At 41.3% G+C, this 16,411-nt stretch overlaps 1 protein-coding gene across 1 annotated transcript; it reads left to right on the top strand.

Moving 5' to 3' along the window:
* Positions 1 to 11,246: 11,246 nt before the first annotated feature.
* On the top strand, positions 11,247 to 11,978 carry olig4 (oligodendrocyte transcription factor 4). Its single transcript, XM_028566836.1, has one exon. The coding sequence runs from the start codon at positions 11,247 to 11,249 to the stop codon at positions 11,976 to 11,978; it is 732 nt and encodes a 243-aa protein (XP_028422637.1).
* Positions 11,979 to 16,411: the final 4,433 nt, after the last annotated feature.

Here is a 16,411-nt window from a genome sequence, read left to right as displayed (position 1 = left end):
TCAGATCCTTACATCTTTTTTAGGAATTAACACATCATGAATAATAGAAAATTCAGTAAAGTGAAAACTTAAAAGGATGCGTTGTCCCTTCAGTGCTACAGTAGTGCTTGTTAAACATAAATAAAGTCATTCTTTAATGGTTGCTGAAAACTAAAGATGTACTACATAATAGGTTATGAAACAGAATGTCAGATAGAATCCCAACCAGCAACAAGTGGATCATTATCTGATACCCTGAAGTGGCCTTTTTCTCTTTTTCTTTCCTCCACTTTCCATCTTCATGCACATGGGAGAAATGCGCCGCTTGGCTCTCTCTTTCATCGCTTCTTCTCTGTATCGAGTATTTACGGCCCTCGTAAACATGTATTGATATTTAATGCTGGACTCAGCAGGGCAGGGTCTGTTGGGCAAAACTTAGAGGCCTGTGCCTCTCAGAGACAGGAAAAGTGAGACAAAGAATGATATCAATAACAAAGGTGCTATAAACCTACACTCAGCCCTCATGCCACTGAAAGGCCAAACAGCCATATGACAACGGCCTGGGGTGGCATCTGAGAAACAGGGTTGTTGTTCTTTCTCAGAGAAATCTCAGAGTGTAGGCTACTTTCCCTTTCACAAAATAGTGGCTTGCTGTCTCTTTTTATTTTGAACTGGTAATATGTCTATATATCACAATGTGCTGATGGGGACTGCTGGTGAGTGCTGCTGCTGCTGCTGAGTTTGCCTGTATTAGTATTGGGGCCCTGTCAATACTCAGATCAGCACACAGCCTCATTCAGATATTATGGTGTTCTATAAAGGGATGAAGTAAAACCATCATATGTTTATTAGTTATAAAGATGATAATCTAATATGTTAATATATTTTTAACTGGCCATTAATTATGTGATTCTATAGTACAATTTTTAAGAAATTAATTTGGATTTATTTTATTTTAAATATTGTCCTGTATCTAATGCACTTCTTTGCCTTATTTATTTTATTTATTTGTCATTCGTCAGGGACAATGCAAAAAAAAACATTGTAACAGGTTACAAAACATGATACAGATGTGTTGCCTATAGGATTTGGCCAAGGTTAATTAGCGACCCCTGTTCCTGGTACGGCTTTTAAAAGTTCATAACATGTTATCATTACTAAGAGTACAGTTAAATTGAAAACATAATAAATGGTGACATTCTTGTACATGTTACATGTTCATATAAAATTACAATATTTACATAATTTACAAATCCCTTTGACTAATCTCTGTGTTTAAAAGCTGCTATACAAATAAACTTGCCTTGCCTTACATTCCAGTTCCTAGTTTTGATTGGCAGAGCCATCTATAACACAAATGAAAAATGCCAATAAATTTACATCGGTAATTGCGTGACATTTCATGTTAATGTGCAACCTAGAAATCACCACAGTTTGCTTAGCAACCACATAAAGAATAAAATAATGAAAGGGTTATGATGACAGTTATACTGCTAAACTGTATAACTACATGGCTATTCTGAAATGAGTCACAAAGTGCTTTACAGAGCGTCAGCAAACACATAAATAACAACCAAACAACAGTGTACAATGTGTGCAACAACAAATAATAAAGTTAATAGAATATGCAGCACTACAAACTCCAAGATATTAAAATATATTAAAAAAGTTGTACTAGGATAGTTTCAAATTTTTTCAAGTATGTCTTAAAACAATACAGATATGCCCTATTGAAAGAGTTACTACTGTAATTGTTCCTCCTTTGTGAAGTTATCCTCTTCTAACGCGATTCCAGAACAGATTGTAAAACAAAGCAGTCTGATTTAGTCATATCAACTATCATTAAAATAAAGTATCAGTAATATTACAGTCACTTTGTTACAACGTGTCCTCTTGTTTCCCTTGTTTTCCATGTTTCCTTACTGAGCTTCAGCGGAGGGATAGCAACACAAAGCGGGAATATGCGAGATGCAAAAACTGTCAAGACTGACATGATTTCCGCAGATATGATATCTGAACCAGAATATAAAATATCTTTGCTTAATGGCATCAGTGTGACACCGATCTTCTACGATGGAGACAGGTCAAGAAAACTGTCCCCCCCTTCTTCCCTCCACTAGTTAAACAACAGGAGGTCTATAAACCACAGGGTCATGGCCTGCTTTTTGTCAGCAAAGCAGAGAAGAACAACACGGCCACTCTGAGTTTGTGCTTCATATTGTGTGTTTGAGTGCGTGACTGTGTGTGTGTGTGTGTGTGTGTGTGTGTGTGTGTGTGTGTGTGTGTGTGTGTGTGTGTGTGTGTGTGTGTGTGTGTGTGTGTGTTTCCTTCATCCGTCAGTCCTACGGGACACAGTCATAGATCTGCAGTAGGCACTGTCCTGGTTTTAGCCATATTGGCCACTGGATGCTAATGTGTCACAGGAGCGGATCTCCTCATCAGTATTCAGATCCAGCCATATGTGAATTAAGGTTTAATGTGCGTCCATAATCGCCCACCTGAGCCCCTGACTCGTGGACTGAGTGTGTGTGTGTGTGTGTGTGTGTGTGTGGGGGGGAAAGAAAGAAAGAAAGAAGAAGGCAGGGGGTAAAGAGAGCAGAAGAGCAAGATGATGAGATGATAATGAGTGACTGAAGGGATATGGTAGAATTTTAAGTGGATGTTCTCAAAATCAGTGTTTGCACCTAAACAGCACCCAAAAAAGTAGACAAAGATAAAAAAATGATTTAAAAAAAGAACCTGAATATTGCAGCAATAAACTCTACTTTCACAGTTTTCTAATGTCCAGACAAGGCGTGTGCCCATTGAGCTAAATTGCAGTTATTCATTTCACTACATCAAGCTAAAAGCCAAAGAAGTCAATTGTGTGTCACTAACTAGTCTGATGCCTTCAAAAGACATTACCAAAAAACCGACACACTTGATTCAATGGGCCTGCAGCGGCTGTATAGAAACTGAACACATGTGGGCGCACAGACACTCTCACCGACCATTGATCAGCTCGTCAATCACAGGCCAATGAGGATAGCCAGTGGCCACCAACACTCAGGTTATTGTGCACCGTGACCCCAGGGTCAGCGGTAAGTAGCTGGGGACTGGGCGCCACACAAAAGGACAGCATCATGTACCATCCACATACAGTGGCGTTGCCGCCGGCACCCATATGAATAGACACATGGCAGGCCTAGCCACAGATGGGACAAAGACGAGGGGGGGGGGGTGTATGTGTGCGTGTGTTGCCGTGGTGAAGGAGCACATGTGGAGGTAACAGACTGAAACAATGGTGCTGATGAAAAGCAGGAGTCGTGCCTTGGCTTTGGAGAGGGAGATTATTGGGCGAGCAGGTCCCCTTGTTTTATCAGGCTGGATAGCACAGAGACAAGGGGGGATGGAGGAGGCGGGGGGGGGGGGGGCAGAAGTCTGCAGACCGCCGACACAAAGCCACCCCCATGCATCAGTGAGCGGCCAACTGTTCAAAAGTGTGACCAGCACAATGCTGAACAGATACACTTTGTGTGCGTGTTTGTGTGTGTTGTGTATAAGTGTGTGCATCCGTATAGGCTTGTGTGCGTGATTTTGTTTGATTGATTAGGATTTGCCAAGTAACTGTTTTAATCATTTTTCTAATTTACCACAACTATGCAGACTCATACACGTATCCCCCTACGTATAATTACCCTTTCTTGTAATTAACTAAATCCATATAACTCTACTGTTGATTTATTTAATATGTTAAATAACATCACATGAAAGGGACAGTTCGCCCAAATGTCCAAAAATACATGTAACATATTTTCTTACTTACTTCTAGTGGTATCTATCCATGCAGATGGGTTTGACCAGTGGTGGAATGTAACTAAGTACATTTACTCAAGTACTGTACTTAAGTACAAATTTGAGATAACTGTACTTTACTTGAGTCTTTTCTTTTCATGCCAAGTTCTACTTCTACTTCACTGCATTTCAGAGAGAAATATTGTACTTTTTACTCCACTACATTCTACTCTAAATAACTACATTCAAAAGTTCAGCAGCCACGTATCTTTCTAGAAACTTTGCCCCCATTACTCTGGATATCTTACAGACCTATATTTAAGTCATTGTAAATATCATAAATCATAGTCTCTGAAGACTGTGCGTACATGTACATGTTCTCAGGATTGTCCATAGTAGTACAGGATACTGTTTCTGGAAAGAAATGTTGCTGTTGATTTTAAAAGTCAGATTAAATGCTGTGGGTACCACAAATTAAATTTGTGGTAAATTTATACTTCATTGTATTGGTGAGGAGGCAGAAATGTCAGAGACAGATATTTAAAAACAAAACTATGTGCATGGATGTAAATGTTTCTGATGTTTTTTGGGGAATCAACCCTTTAAAGAAGCATAGGCTCACTTTAAGAGCAAGCTCTAAAGGTCCAAGGTGAGACATATAGGTGCTGTGTCCAAAATCAATCCCTTGTGCAGTCATTTACTATAATGGACACTCACTAGTTTACTCAATGGTGCATCAACAAAATGCCGTGCAATGTTTCTGCTGTTTTTGGGGGAACCCTTTAAAGAAGCAAGCACTTGGATGCTGAATGTAACAGGATTTCAAATCATCAGATGCACGTTGCAGAAGGTTGATACTCATGTATTTTCTGACAGAACTACTTCATATTAGAAAATATTTGTATCATTAATATTTACCAGATGTATGTGTGTGGCTGTGTCCGAAATCCCTCCCTAATTAATTTATATTGCACTAAATTTACTGTACGCAATTTTATTGTGTCCGAATCCGAAAAAGTGTGTAAATGTATCCACTATGTAGCAGTAGCACCCTTAAAAAATCCACAATGGAATGGAAAAAAAATAGTGTCCACAGCATGTACACTACTAAAAATCCCACAATGCAATGCACTGCATTTTGTACACTCACCTAAAGGATTATTAGGAACACCATACTAATACTGTGTTTGATCCTATCCTATCATAGGCGGCCAACATTTCTAAAGAATGCTTCCGGCACCTTGTTGAATCAATGACACAAAGAATTAAGGCAGTTCTGAAGGTGAAAGGGATCCCCCACACCATTACACCCCCCCCACCACCAGCCTGCCCAGTGGTAACAAGGCATGACGGATCCATGTTCTCATTCTGTTTACGCCAAATTCTGACTCTACCATCTGAATGTCTCAACAGAAATTGAGACTCATCAGACCAGGCAACATTTTTCCAGTCTTCAACCGTCCAATTTTAGTGAGCTTGTGCAAATTATAGCCTCATTTTCCTATTTTTAGTGGAGATAATTGGTACCTGGTGGGGTCTTCTTCTGGTGTAGCTCATCGGCCTCAAGGTTGTGCGTGTTGTGGCTTCACAAATACTTTGCTGCATACCTCGGTTGTAACGAGTGGTTATTTGAGTCAAAGTTGATCTTCTATCAGCTTGAATCACTCGGCCCATTCTCCTCTGACCTCTAGCATCAACAAGGCATTTTCGCCCCAGAGGACTGCAGCATACTGGATGTTTTTCCTTTTTCAGAAATTGTTGTGTGTGAAAATCCCAGTAACTGAGCAGATTGTGAAATACTCAGACCAGCCTGTCTGGCACCACCAACCATGCCACGCTCAAAGTTGCTTAGATCACCTTTCTTTCCCATTCTGACATTCAGTTTGGAGTTCAGGAGACACCCCTAAATGCATTGAAGCCGTTGCCATGTGATTGGTTGATTAGATTTAATTAATGTGAAATTTAACAGGTGTTCCTAATAATCCTTTAGGTGAGTGTAGATGCACCATTGAGTAACTATTGAGTGTCTATTATAGTAAATGACTGCACAAGGGATTGATTTTGGAAATAGCACCTATGTGTCTCACCTTTGACATTTAGAGCTTGCTCTTAAAGTGAGCCTATGCACTTTTGCTAAACACAAGTGATGATTACAGGATGATGTTAAATCATAAATTCTTGTGTGACGTTACAGTACAACAAAAAAAGAAGAAAAGAGGCATAAAGTAATCTGATTAATGTAATGTAAAGTCTGTTTTACCGCCTAACTTTAGCCACAATCAGCTGCTGGTCATACCTAACCAAATATGTCTCTAGCTGCAAAACTTATAGTAAGTGTAATGAATTGAGTAGTAGGATGCATTTTGATGGGTACCTTTTTTATTTTTAAAGAAGAGTATGTTATTGCTTCTTTAAGAAGATGCATTGATTTGCTTTAAAGTGCTCATATTATGCTCATTTTCAGGTTCATAATTGTATTTATTATTATTTATGTGGTTTAATTTTCAGAAAACACCATATTTTGTTGTCCTGCACATTGCTGCAGCTCCTCTTTTCACCCTGTGTGTTGAGCTCTCTGTTTTAGCTACAGAGTGAGACATCTCACTTCTTTTACATCTTTGTTGGTAGTTGCGCAGTAAGTACTGCTAGCTTGTCAGTTGCAGAGTATGAGGGAGTGCCATGCTAGCAGCTAGGCGAGCATTATAACATGTTACAAAGTTTGTGAACAGTGATTTCTGTTGGAGATGGTAAGTCCCTTTGGGGTGGACTTTGGGCTTTTTCACTTTGTAAACCTATAATGTGCACAAAAAGATATATAACACAATAAAGGAAAGGGGAAAAGCCAAAAAGCACAATATGAGCACTTTAGATGTGAATCCTTCTAATTTAGTAGTGACAGTCTTCAGGAGGCTACCATCATTTGGGTCCTGGCAACCTGAAGGCCAACATCTGGACCTGGGCCCTACACCTCCTGATGGCGGTCTGCTCGGCAACCGGTTCTGCTCTTTCCCCTTTCACTCTCTCCCCCTCTCGCCTGTCCATCCTCCCTTGGTGTCCCCCCGGGGGTAATTGTAGGGTAATTTATGAAGTTCCAGCAGCATGGAGCAGGCCAGTGTATGGGACAGCCTGCTGACCAAGCCCCATTCAGCTCCAGAGGAGAAGGCCTGGACTCCTTTTATCCTACCCATAATCAGCATCTCTCCCTGGGCCTGTTTCCCCCCACCTGACTCCCCTCGCCCTGCAGCCCTCCACAGCATGCAACCCTCCGTGGCCGCTTAAAGATGAAGGGGAAAGTTATTGGACTCTTTAGTGACTCATAAACATCCTAGGGGATTTTCATAGCGCCTTTGTGTCTTTTTGTTGTGCCCAAGATAATGCAATTGTTTCAGGCAGTGTAAATGAATAAATCACTGAGCAGTTTGTCCCAGTGAGAGATAACAAAGGGCAGCACTCCCTGTTCTCAGAAACACTTGTCGGCCTGTTCAGACACTTTGTGAAACAATTTTATATCTCTCTCCCCAGACATTGGTACTCCGAGGGAAACGTTTAAATCAACTGATGAAGCAAACCAAACCAATTCCACATATCTCATCACTTCTCCTGCTATATGATCTTGATCCAAGAGCCTTGATATCCAAGCGACATTGAGAAAAATGGTGGTAAACAAAGGCTGCTGTGCATCCTCAATTGAGTCTCCTCATGACCACATGCCCAGATTAAAGCCCAGTATGTGTGTGTGTGTGTGTGTGTACAAAAGATCTAACCACTGATTCTGTTAAACAATGACCAGCAGAGAGAGAAGGAAGCTTTATGGTACACAGCACAAGTTTGTTCTTGAGCTTAGCACTTTATTGAGCCATGAAAGATCCTAATCTAGCCTGATCCTCTGCTGCTACAAGCATATGCCTGTGATAATACCCTCATTTTCTGGTCACCTGAGCACTTTCATTGGAGTGCACCCAGTGAGGCAGCCGAAAGGGGGTCTCTAAAGCCTAAAAAAACTCTTGAATTAGATGAAGGGTCCTGAAAGGTTGCATCCAGAGAAGAAAGTCAAACACTGTGATGCAGGGTTAAAAATTGAAGGATTATGTGGAAACATGGAGGGTGGCTACGGTTTCATTTGTAGAATACAAAGGTCAGTGTCTCTCTGTGTGGCCCGTTGCCTCTGTAAACACATGAATAAGAATAAGAATGAACAGGAGAATTGAATTTATCTGGCTCATGCATATAGTAATGGAGTAGGAGAAGGACTGGTTACACTCCCTTTATTCAACTATAGCCCCTAACAATGATCTATATATGTGTTTCTACTGATTGTACTTTTACTAATACACAATGATCTTAGCTGTTTCTTACTGGTGTTCTGTATGCCAGTTAGTTCATATGAGTTACAATCTCACTAATCTAACTTCATGCACAGTTAATGAGCAGCCTTGGCACATTGTTTTCTAAATTTATAGATAATTTATTAGACCATTAAAGAAACATTATTGATCATTTTCTTCTCTTCGGAGTGTGGAGAACACAATAAAAGCTGTAGCACAGAACCAGCCATTAAAACCTCTGAAAGACTGGAACAGAATGAAATCTGGAGCATTGTGTCCAATGTAGTTAATTAGGACCTGACCCAATTAGCAGAGGAGAGTCCTGCAGCCATGTTGGCTCTGAGCCTAACGATGGGAAAATCCATATGCTCCAAATAAATGGCCCATGTTGGCTCTCAAGGTTCCCCAATTATAATATCACTGAATGTTGGCTAAGCCAAAGCACCCTGCAGGGCCCCCTGATGGAGCTGTGGTGGGGGGGGGTCCTGAGGGCCCTCTCGATTCCCACTTCTAACTTTCTTTGGGTGTCAGTCAGTGTTTGAGAAGGATTTTTTACTTTGAGAACGCACATACAGCGAGTGTGAGCTCCAATGCGAGTCCATCAAAACACACAAACCCCACATTTATAATCTTTGGAAATCATACATTTGGGGTTTGTGCACAATGTAAGAAACTTCATCCACATATATGTAAAGAAAAAAATAGAGGAGTTTTAATAATCTGCCATAACAGATTTCATGCAACACAAAGGGTGCCATGTATTAATTTACATATCCGTGTGGAAAAGGATATGTAAGGACATTGAATAGTAGAAAATACCATAAGATGCAAAAAAGGACATTTCAGGAATCATCTAATCTCTTCCATTAAATATATATCGGAATTGAGAAGATTTTTGTCAAAGACAGGGAGAAATTCCTTGCTCTGTATGAGGCCAGCATTCTGGATTTCGATATTGGGCACTTTCAGCCCGATGATCAAATCTACTCCACAGTTTCTAGAGCAATCGTGAAGCTGCACAAAGACGCCCACGGCTAGAGGAGAATGTATACTGCTGTTGGGTAGATACATATAAACTAGGATGTCCTACTGTGCACAAAGAAGAGAAAAGCAAATAGTTTCTTCAATGAGTCGACAGATGATGGAAACCCAACACATTATCACGCCTCTAAAATGTTTCTTCCATTTGAAATGAATAAAACCTTGTAAAATCACTCTGCTATTATTCTGCAACAGGCTAGAATCAATGCTGCATCCAGGGTTAAATGTTTTTGCATATCTCTTTTTGCTACCACGGATGGTGTAGTCTCGCATTGCCAGACCTACCACTACAGCGCTGCGGAGGAGGGTCTGGCGAGTCCACGCAGCATTCCGGGATGGGAGAAAAATGTGCTCTGCAAAATAGCCTCGGGAAGGAACTTTTAAAATGCCAACACAAAGAAAGCCCAAGGCGACGGATATCCAGGCTAAATGAGTGAAATCCGGCGGAATTTCCGTCGGCAATGGAGCAATCCTGGAGGTGGAATGGCATGGATATAGACTACGGATGAAGTAACACATTATTATATTACCTATACAAACTGCTGGCCCTCTAGCACTGCCTCACTGGAGGTTTTGCTTGCTTGGCGGAAGGAAGTAGGAAATTCCTTTTGAAATCCAGGGCCTTTCTGTGTGGAGTTTGCATGTTCTCCCTGTGTTATTGTGGGGGTGGTCCATTGTCCACCCACCACCAAAAACATGTATGTTCAATTTAATTTCCTTTTTATGTTAATGTTAGTGCTTCTGTCAGTTCCCAATGACACAAAGGCACTGGTAAAAAGACTGGAGTTGGTCCCCGTGTGCCTGCGGCTGCCCACTGCTCCTACAGTATGTAGGCCTATAGGATGGGTTAAATGCAAATGAAAAATTTCATTTCTCTGTGAATAACAATAAAGGCACCTTCAACAGATACATGCTGGACATTAAGCCTGAGAGGAATTTATATGTCATGAATGGAAGTTTGTCTTGTTTTTCTGGCAGCCTCCGTTTATATCAAGAGATAGAAAAAAAAATACTTCAAGCAAGTGTGGAAAAAAAAAACCTGAGAAAGTGGTAGTAGCTTTACGGTTGAATTAGGGGAAGACAAAGCTGTGGCCACTCTTTAGTATCTTTTTAACTACCTCCTCCCCATCTGAAGGACCCCCTTCCAGTGATAGTGATGTGATTTCACAGACTGTTTGGAGAGCCAAGTCAAATTTATCTGACCTCTTTTGTCCCGAGCTCCTGGTTGAATTGTACCTAGTCTGCCATTAACGCTGCTCCTTACATGTTTAAGCACCTCATATGGTGCTTCATACCTTTCCCCAAAGTGTCTCATGGATACCATATGTAAATAAGGCCTCGAAGGCATCATATATCTGATATGGAGCAGGGCAATAAAAATGTGGTCCGTTTCAATCTTTGGCAGATCTGTGATTCACACTTACTTTTACTTCATTTTGAATGTCTGTATAGGGTGAGTAAAGTCATATATTAGTGCAGCTTAAGAGAAAAAAATTACATTGATTGCATATCAGAATGATTACATTAACCTTGTCTACATTATTATAACAAGAAATACTCTGCCTACTTGCTAAATAGTTGATCCAATTTTATGTTCACACATACACTGCACCACTATCTTTAATGGAAGTTTTGGCATAGTCCTAGTTACCTTATGGGGAGTTTAACACAACATGTGAACATACCCCTGTTTTGGTTAATGTGTAGGGGGTTCATCAAGGTTGGGGGAGTTAAACGTGGGTGTGGGAAGGTGAAGTGGGGGCTGCAGGAAGGAGGTGTAAGAGAGGGGGGTGAAAGTGTGTCCCTTCTGCAATTGGCTGTGGCTCTAAGTGTCTCATTATGCAGCTTTATTGTTCCTTTGTTATGCCTGCGGTATAAATACACCCCAGTGGCCCCAGAGGGTGACAGTTTAGACAGACTCACTCCTGTGGACAGGACTGATCATCAGACTGAACAGCACAACTCGGAGAGAAGTGAGACTGTGGTGACACTACAGGAAACTGGAACAACTTGAAAGCAGAAAACTAGAGGCATCTGTAGTATTTAAACTCAAGCTCCTAGCATTCCGGCTTGTATTTTTGGACGATTATTTTGATCTGTGTCCCACTTTAACCCGCTTCAACTGAGATGGATTCCGACTCTGGCTCCACCTGCAGCCGCTCCGTATCCCCAGACCTGGTGGTGGACGACTCTCCCGGGAGCTTCTTCTCCAACAAGATGTTCCAACAATACTGCCAAGAAAACAGAGCAGACAGCGAGGCAGGCCAGGGCAGGACGGAGCGCTGCAGTGGGGGCGGTAAGACCAAGACCAGGTCTGAGCCTAACAACAACGAGGTGCAAGATCTTAGACTAAAGGTCAACAGTCGGGAGAGGAAAAGGATGCATGATCTGAACCAGGCGATGGACAGCCTGAGAGAGGTTATGCCCTATGCTCATGGACCTTCAGTCCGTAAGCTGTCAAAAATCTCCACTTTGCTGTTGGCTCGCAACTACATCCTCATGCTGTCCAGCTCCTTGGACGAGATGAAGAAGTTGGTGGGGGATGTTTATGGAGGCAGTGCTGCTGCCCAGAGCCGCACTGCTGCTCCCCACCTCCCTCTGCATCCTCTGGCCCAGTCTCTGCACTCTCTGGTGGCCAGCACGCCTTCAGCTCTCCAGCATCACTCACCTTCTCCAGCTACAGCCCTGCACTCCCCTCCATCCGCCAGCTTCCTGGGTTTTCATGCTCCAGTCCAGGGCCTTCTGAAGGACCCCCTCCACCTGGCCAGCTCCTACAGGCACTTCCCCGGCATGCCCTGCCCCTGCTCACTCTGCCAACCTTTGCCCACCACATTACACAGCCTGGCTATGACCAAGTGAGCAGGACACTCTTAAAAAAACTGACCTCTACTGTTTGGATCATTGCAATGAACCAAGCAGCTCACAGAAGATTGTTAAAGGAACTGCTAAAATAATGGCTGGTGCCAGAGCTTGTACATACTGTATATATATCTTCTGCCATGCAAACTGCTGCTATTTTTGATCAACTGTCTCTTCTGCATTGTTTATACGAAATATATATAAATATTCTAAATACACGCAGGATTTTACCAGAGTAGCAAATATTGTAATTTATCTGATATTTGTGGTGATGAAACATTGTCAGAAATGGAACTGGTGTATCCTATTGTGCAGGATTTCTATTTTCCCTAAATTAAAATTTTGTTATAATAAAAACTCTTGTTTGCTATCTTCTTTTCATGAAAATTTAAATTAATATACTATTTTGTTGTGCAGTTTTTGTATGTGTGGTAGTTTTGTCAATACAAGTTGTAAAAACTAAACCAAACAATATCTGCCAGTTAATATTTATTTTTACAAGGCAGCTACTTTTCTGGAAGGGTTTAGACACATACTGACAAATACACAGCAGCTGTATCGAAACAATACAGCCGCATCATCTTTAACTGAACAGAAGGGGTTTTGTTGGGGCTTTGGAAGGACAGGAGGGCAAAAAATGGATATCTAGGAAAGGGTGTCACTGGTTGCTAACCAGCTTTGGGCAGACTAACCTCTAAAGAGCTAAAGAGGGACAGAAGGACGAGACAATACGCCAGCACAGAGGCTGAATGTGGTGTTCTTGAGCCAGGGGACCATCCATCTTCACCTCAACAGGGAGTAGGAGATGAAAGGACGACACAGGCGCCAGGAAGGCGCGTCACTTTTGTTTGACGCAGGCGAGGGACATAGCCATGTCCTTAGCTCGAGGCCAACGATTTGTCTCTGTCTCATAAGAACATGGATATGAGCACACAAAGGGCAAATTTAAAGCAGAAGACACGATCAGTCTAATAAAGTTTCAAAGCAAACCGGATTGACTTCTTTAAATATGGCCTTGTACATTCAACACACATTTGTAATCAAATATTGCATTTTTGTTAAAAAAATAAATAAAATCAAGTGCTAGCTGATTCATAACAATGATTAATCCGCCTAACCCCAAATTATTATACACACTGATTGCCATGAACATGATTTAGTCAAACAACACGACAATGGCCGGCCTTCACTTAGCAACAAATCAAGCGTGTAAAATACATGCTTATCCTCCCACGGCTGACAGATGAGTTGGAGATCAGGGGAGAAATGAAGAGATGTAACTCATTCTCACCCACCTCCCTCCTACCCCACCTCCTCCTCTTGAGAGCCCTGAATAGGTTGGAACAATAGCCATGCGTGGGACACAAAGGCCGGGGGAGTCCAAGCTCTCGTGCCTGAGACACAGACCCCCTCCATTCAATCTACATTTCATCATGGTAACAAGCGCTGTCGGGCCAAAAGGCCTGACACCCTCACTCGCCACAAAGGCGGTTAGCTCTAATATATGAGGCTATTGACACTGAAAAGAGCCCCTGTCAGTACTTGGGGATTGTCAGCTGTGGGATGTCTCAGTGGGGGGAGGCAGCTGCCAGCCAAACCAAGCGACAGAGCTTCTGTCGTGGGGGCCGGTGTTGCAGCGTCACCTGGTCCCTGGTCCCTTGACACAGAGACCCCGGGTCCTCCCACAAGGCCCCCCCCCTTTTACTTGGGCACAGGTGGGAATGGGAAGCGGAACACATTGTGGAGATTAGTGGGGATCGGCCTCCCTTTGCTCTAGGTAGATAATTACAGACACTGACTTGTGCAAAGCTGGTGTTTCCTGATCAGCAGCAGATGGTGTTAACCCACAATGTCGCATCAGCAGTCTAGTGTGTGTGTGTGTGTGTGTGTGTGTGTGGGTGTGATGTGTGTGGTGTGTAATGGATATGCTTCTTAAATCATACAATATGGACAGGTCCTCTGTGTGCCATTATGGTCAGCCTCTGCTGTCATCATGGTGCTCTTTAGCATACGCTAACCAGCAGTGGCAGCTCTGGTTTAAGTCATAATGTTGTGCACAATTACCTCTGAAAATTAAACACAGTGATACAGAAAGGGATAATTTTAGCAAGGGGGGCAGGGAGTATTCACATCCTTTATTTAAGTTAAAGTAGTAATACAATGTAAAAATGCAAGTAAATAGTCCTACATTCAAAATCCTACTCATGTAAAAGTACAGAAGTATTATCAGCAAAATGAACTTAAAGTAATAAAAGTCAAAGTACTTATTTTGCCAAAGGACCCTTTTCATAGTGCCATACTGTATATGATCAGCCCTGATTCATTCATTTGTGACTATAGCATTTTTGTTGTAGTTGTTCTGGTTGGAGGTTTACTGTAAATCTACATCTCCATTTCTGTTGATAATTTAAACTTTACTATGCAGGGTAAAGGTAACAATATCTCAGCCTGTTTTTAATCAACTCTACAGACAAATGGTATTATCTTGAAAAAAAAGAGAAAATAAGGCAGGCACTATGAAAACAAAGTTAAATAAGTTCACTTGCATTGAAAACAGGTTGAAATCTACAACAGTGGCAGATCATTAAACCTTTTTTATAAGAAAAAAAAGTACAATATCTGCTTCTAAAATATACTGTATGTAGTGAAGTAGAAGTATAAAGTAGCATAAAATGGAAGGGCAAAAACCTTAAACTGTACATGTTTAAGTACAATACTTTAGTAAATGCAGTTAGTTACTTTCCACCACTGCATTTTAGTATTCCATATTAACCATAATGGATGGAAGAAATTCAATAGATTCTTATAGAGAGGAGAGTTACAGTTTATACACAACCGTACTATATTGTCTTCAAAAACCACTACACGTCAGATTAAGTCATCTAAAATTTGAGGTAAAATAGTACAAATGTAATCTACTTAATTGCTTATCAACTGAAGAAGAAGCAAAAATCAAAGACATAAACATTTTAACATTGATGATACTACACATTTACCCTTTTTGCATTAAATCCAAACACCATACCATGTAGACCAGGGATGTCAAACTCATTTTCACTAAGGGCCACACTGGAAAAAGAGAATCACACCAAGGGCCAGACATGTAGTTTGAGTTTATTGACGTGCTTTTGTTACTACATGTCACTTTTTTTTTTAAACATTTTGGTAGCTATTTTCTTAATTTTTGTTGTTTTTGTTCCGACTTTTATGTGGTTTTCTCAGACATTTGTCACCTTTTTGTAAATTTGTTGCTTTTTCCAACATTTTTGTACGCTTTCTGTCAAATTGTTGTTGATATGAAGCCCTACAAAAGTCATCAAAAGAGTTCCTTAGCCATAGATTTTAGCTAATCAAGCAAAACAATGATACATTTTTTTTTAACAACTTGTTCACAGCCTGAAAAAGAAAACTCTCTGCTTCTGGGGGAATTTCTGAGTCTCAGAGTCAGCAAATCTGCCATATTCTGCTTTGAATGTCAGGTAAAAAATAAAAAAATTTCCTGTGTTTTTGGTTTGGCACGCAACTAGGCGGGCCAAAATGTATTGTGAACCCAAATTGATATACAGGGCCGGATCTAAATCTGCAACGGGCTGGATTTGGCCCGCGGGCCTTGAGTTTGACACATGTGATGTAGACAGATGGATAAGTTAACTGCTTCAGATACTGATCAATAGAGGAGCACTTGTCCCAACTTGGCTCAGCACAACCTGCACTGACAGAGTTAATTAGGGGACTGAAAGACCCAATTAAGAGGATTGAGGGGCTTGACAGAGGAGACATATTGAGGAACATACGCACACATTGTGCAGCGTCTGGATAAGGGGGAACTTCAATTAAGGGAGAACACGCTTCCAGAGGCTTGTTGCCTGTTCTTTTTCATTTTGTGCTAAGTAAAGCCTACAGTACATCCCCCTTTTCACCCAGAATACTAATGAGGGGAATGCACAGCTGCTGAGGGTCAACACGCATATTCAATACGGTGTGCACATACGCTCACATGCACATCCACAGATGTACTGAGATCAGGAGATTGATGAGGGTTGGGATTCAGGTTGGACTTGCTAAACACTAATTAGCCAATATAAAGGCTCAAGAAGGAGAGGTTTGGTCTGGATTCATTTGTTTGGTTTTGTATGCAGCGTATTGGTTAAATGAGGTTTAATGAAAAGAAAACAACTTGCATATGCTTAAATCGTTAGGCTCACTCATGGAAGCATTGTGCTGCAGTTTGTCCTCTTTTGTTTTGATGTGCTTCTGCCAACTATGTGATGGTAACTCTAAACTGCATTTACTTAAATGTTGATGACTTTTCAAACAGTTCTCCTTGTGCCTACACAGGGTGCAGTAATATGTTCAATCTAATTCCATGAGAAATCTGTCTCTGTTGGGTCTGGTATAGATATGCAGAAGTAGGATACAAAACCTTCTGACCT

Source organism: Perca flavescens, chromosome 20 (genome assembly GCF_004354835.1).
Source record: "Perca flavescens isolate YP-PL-M2 chromosome 20, PFLA_1.0, whole genome shotgun sequence".
NCBI classification, from domain to species: domain Eukaryota; kingdom Metazoa; phylum Chordata; class Actinopteri; order Perciformes; family Percidae; genus Perca; species Perca flavescens.
The sequence above is the reverse complement of the archived record's forward strand: the minus strand, read 5'-3'. Positions and strand labels throughout refer to the sequence as shown.

Coding starts and splice junctions, on each gene's coding strand:
- olig4 (XM_028566836.1), top strand. CDS start 11,247: ATGGATTCCGACTCTGGCTCCACCTGCAGCCGCTCCGTATCCCCAGAC.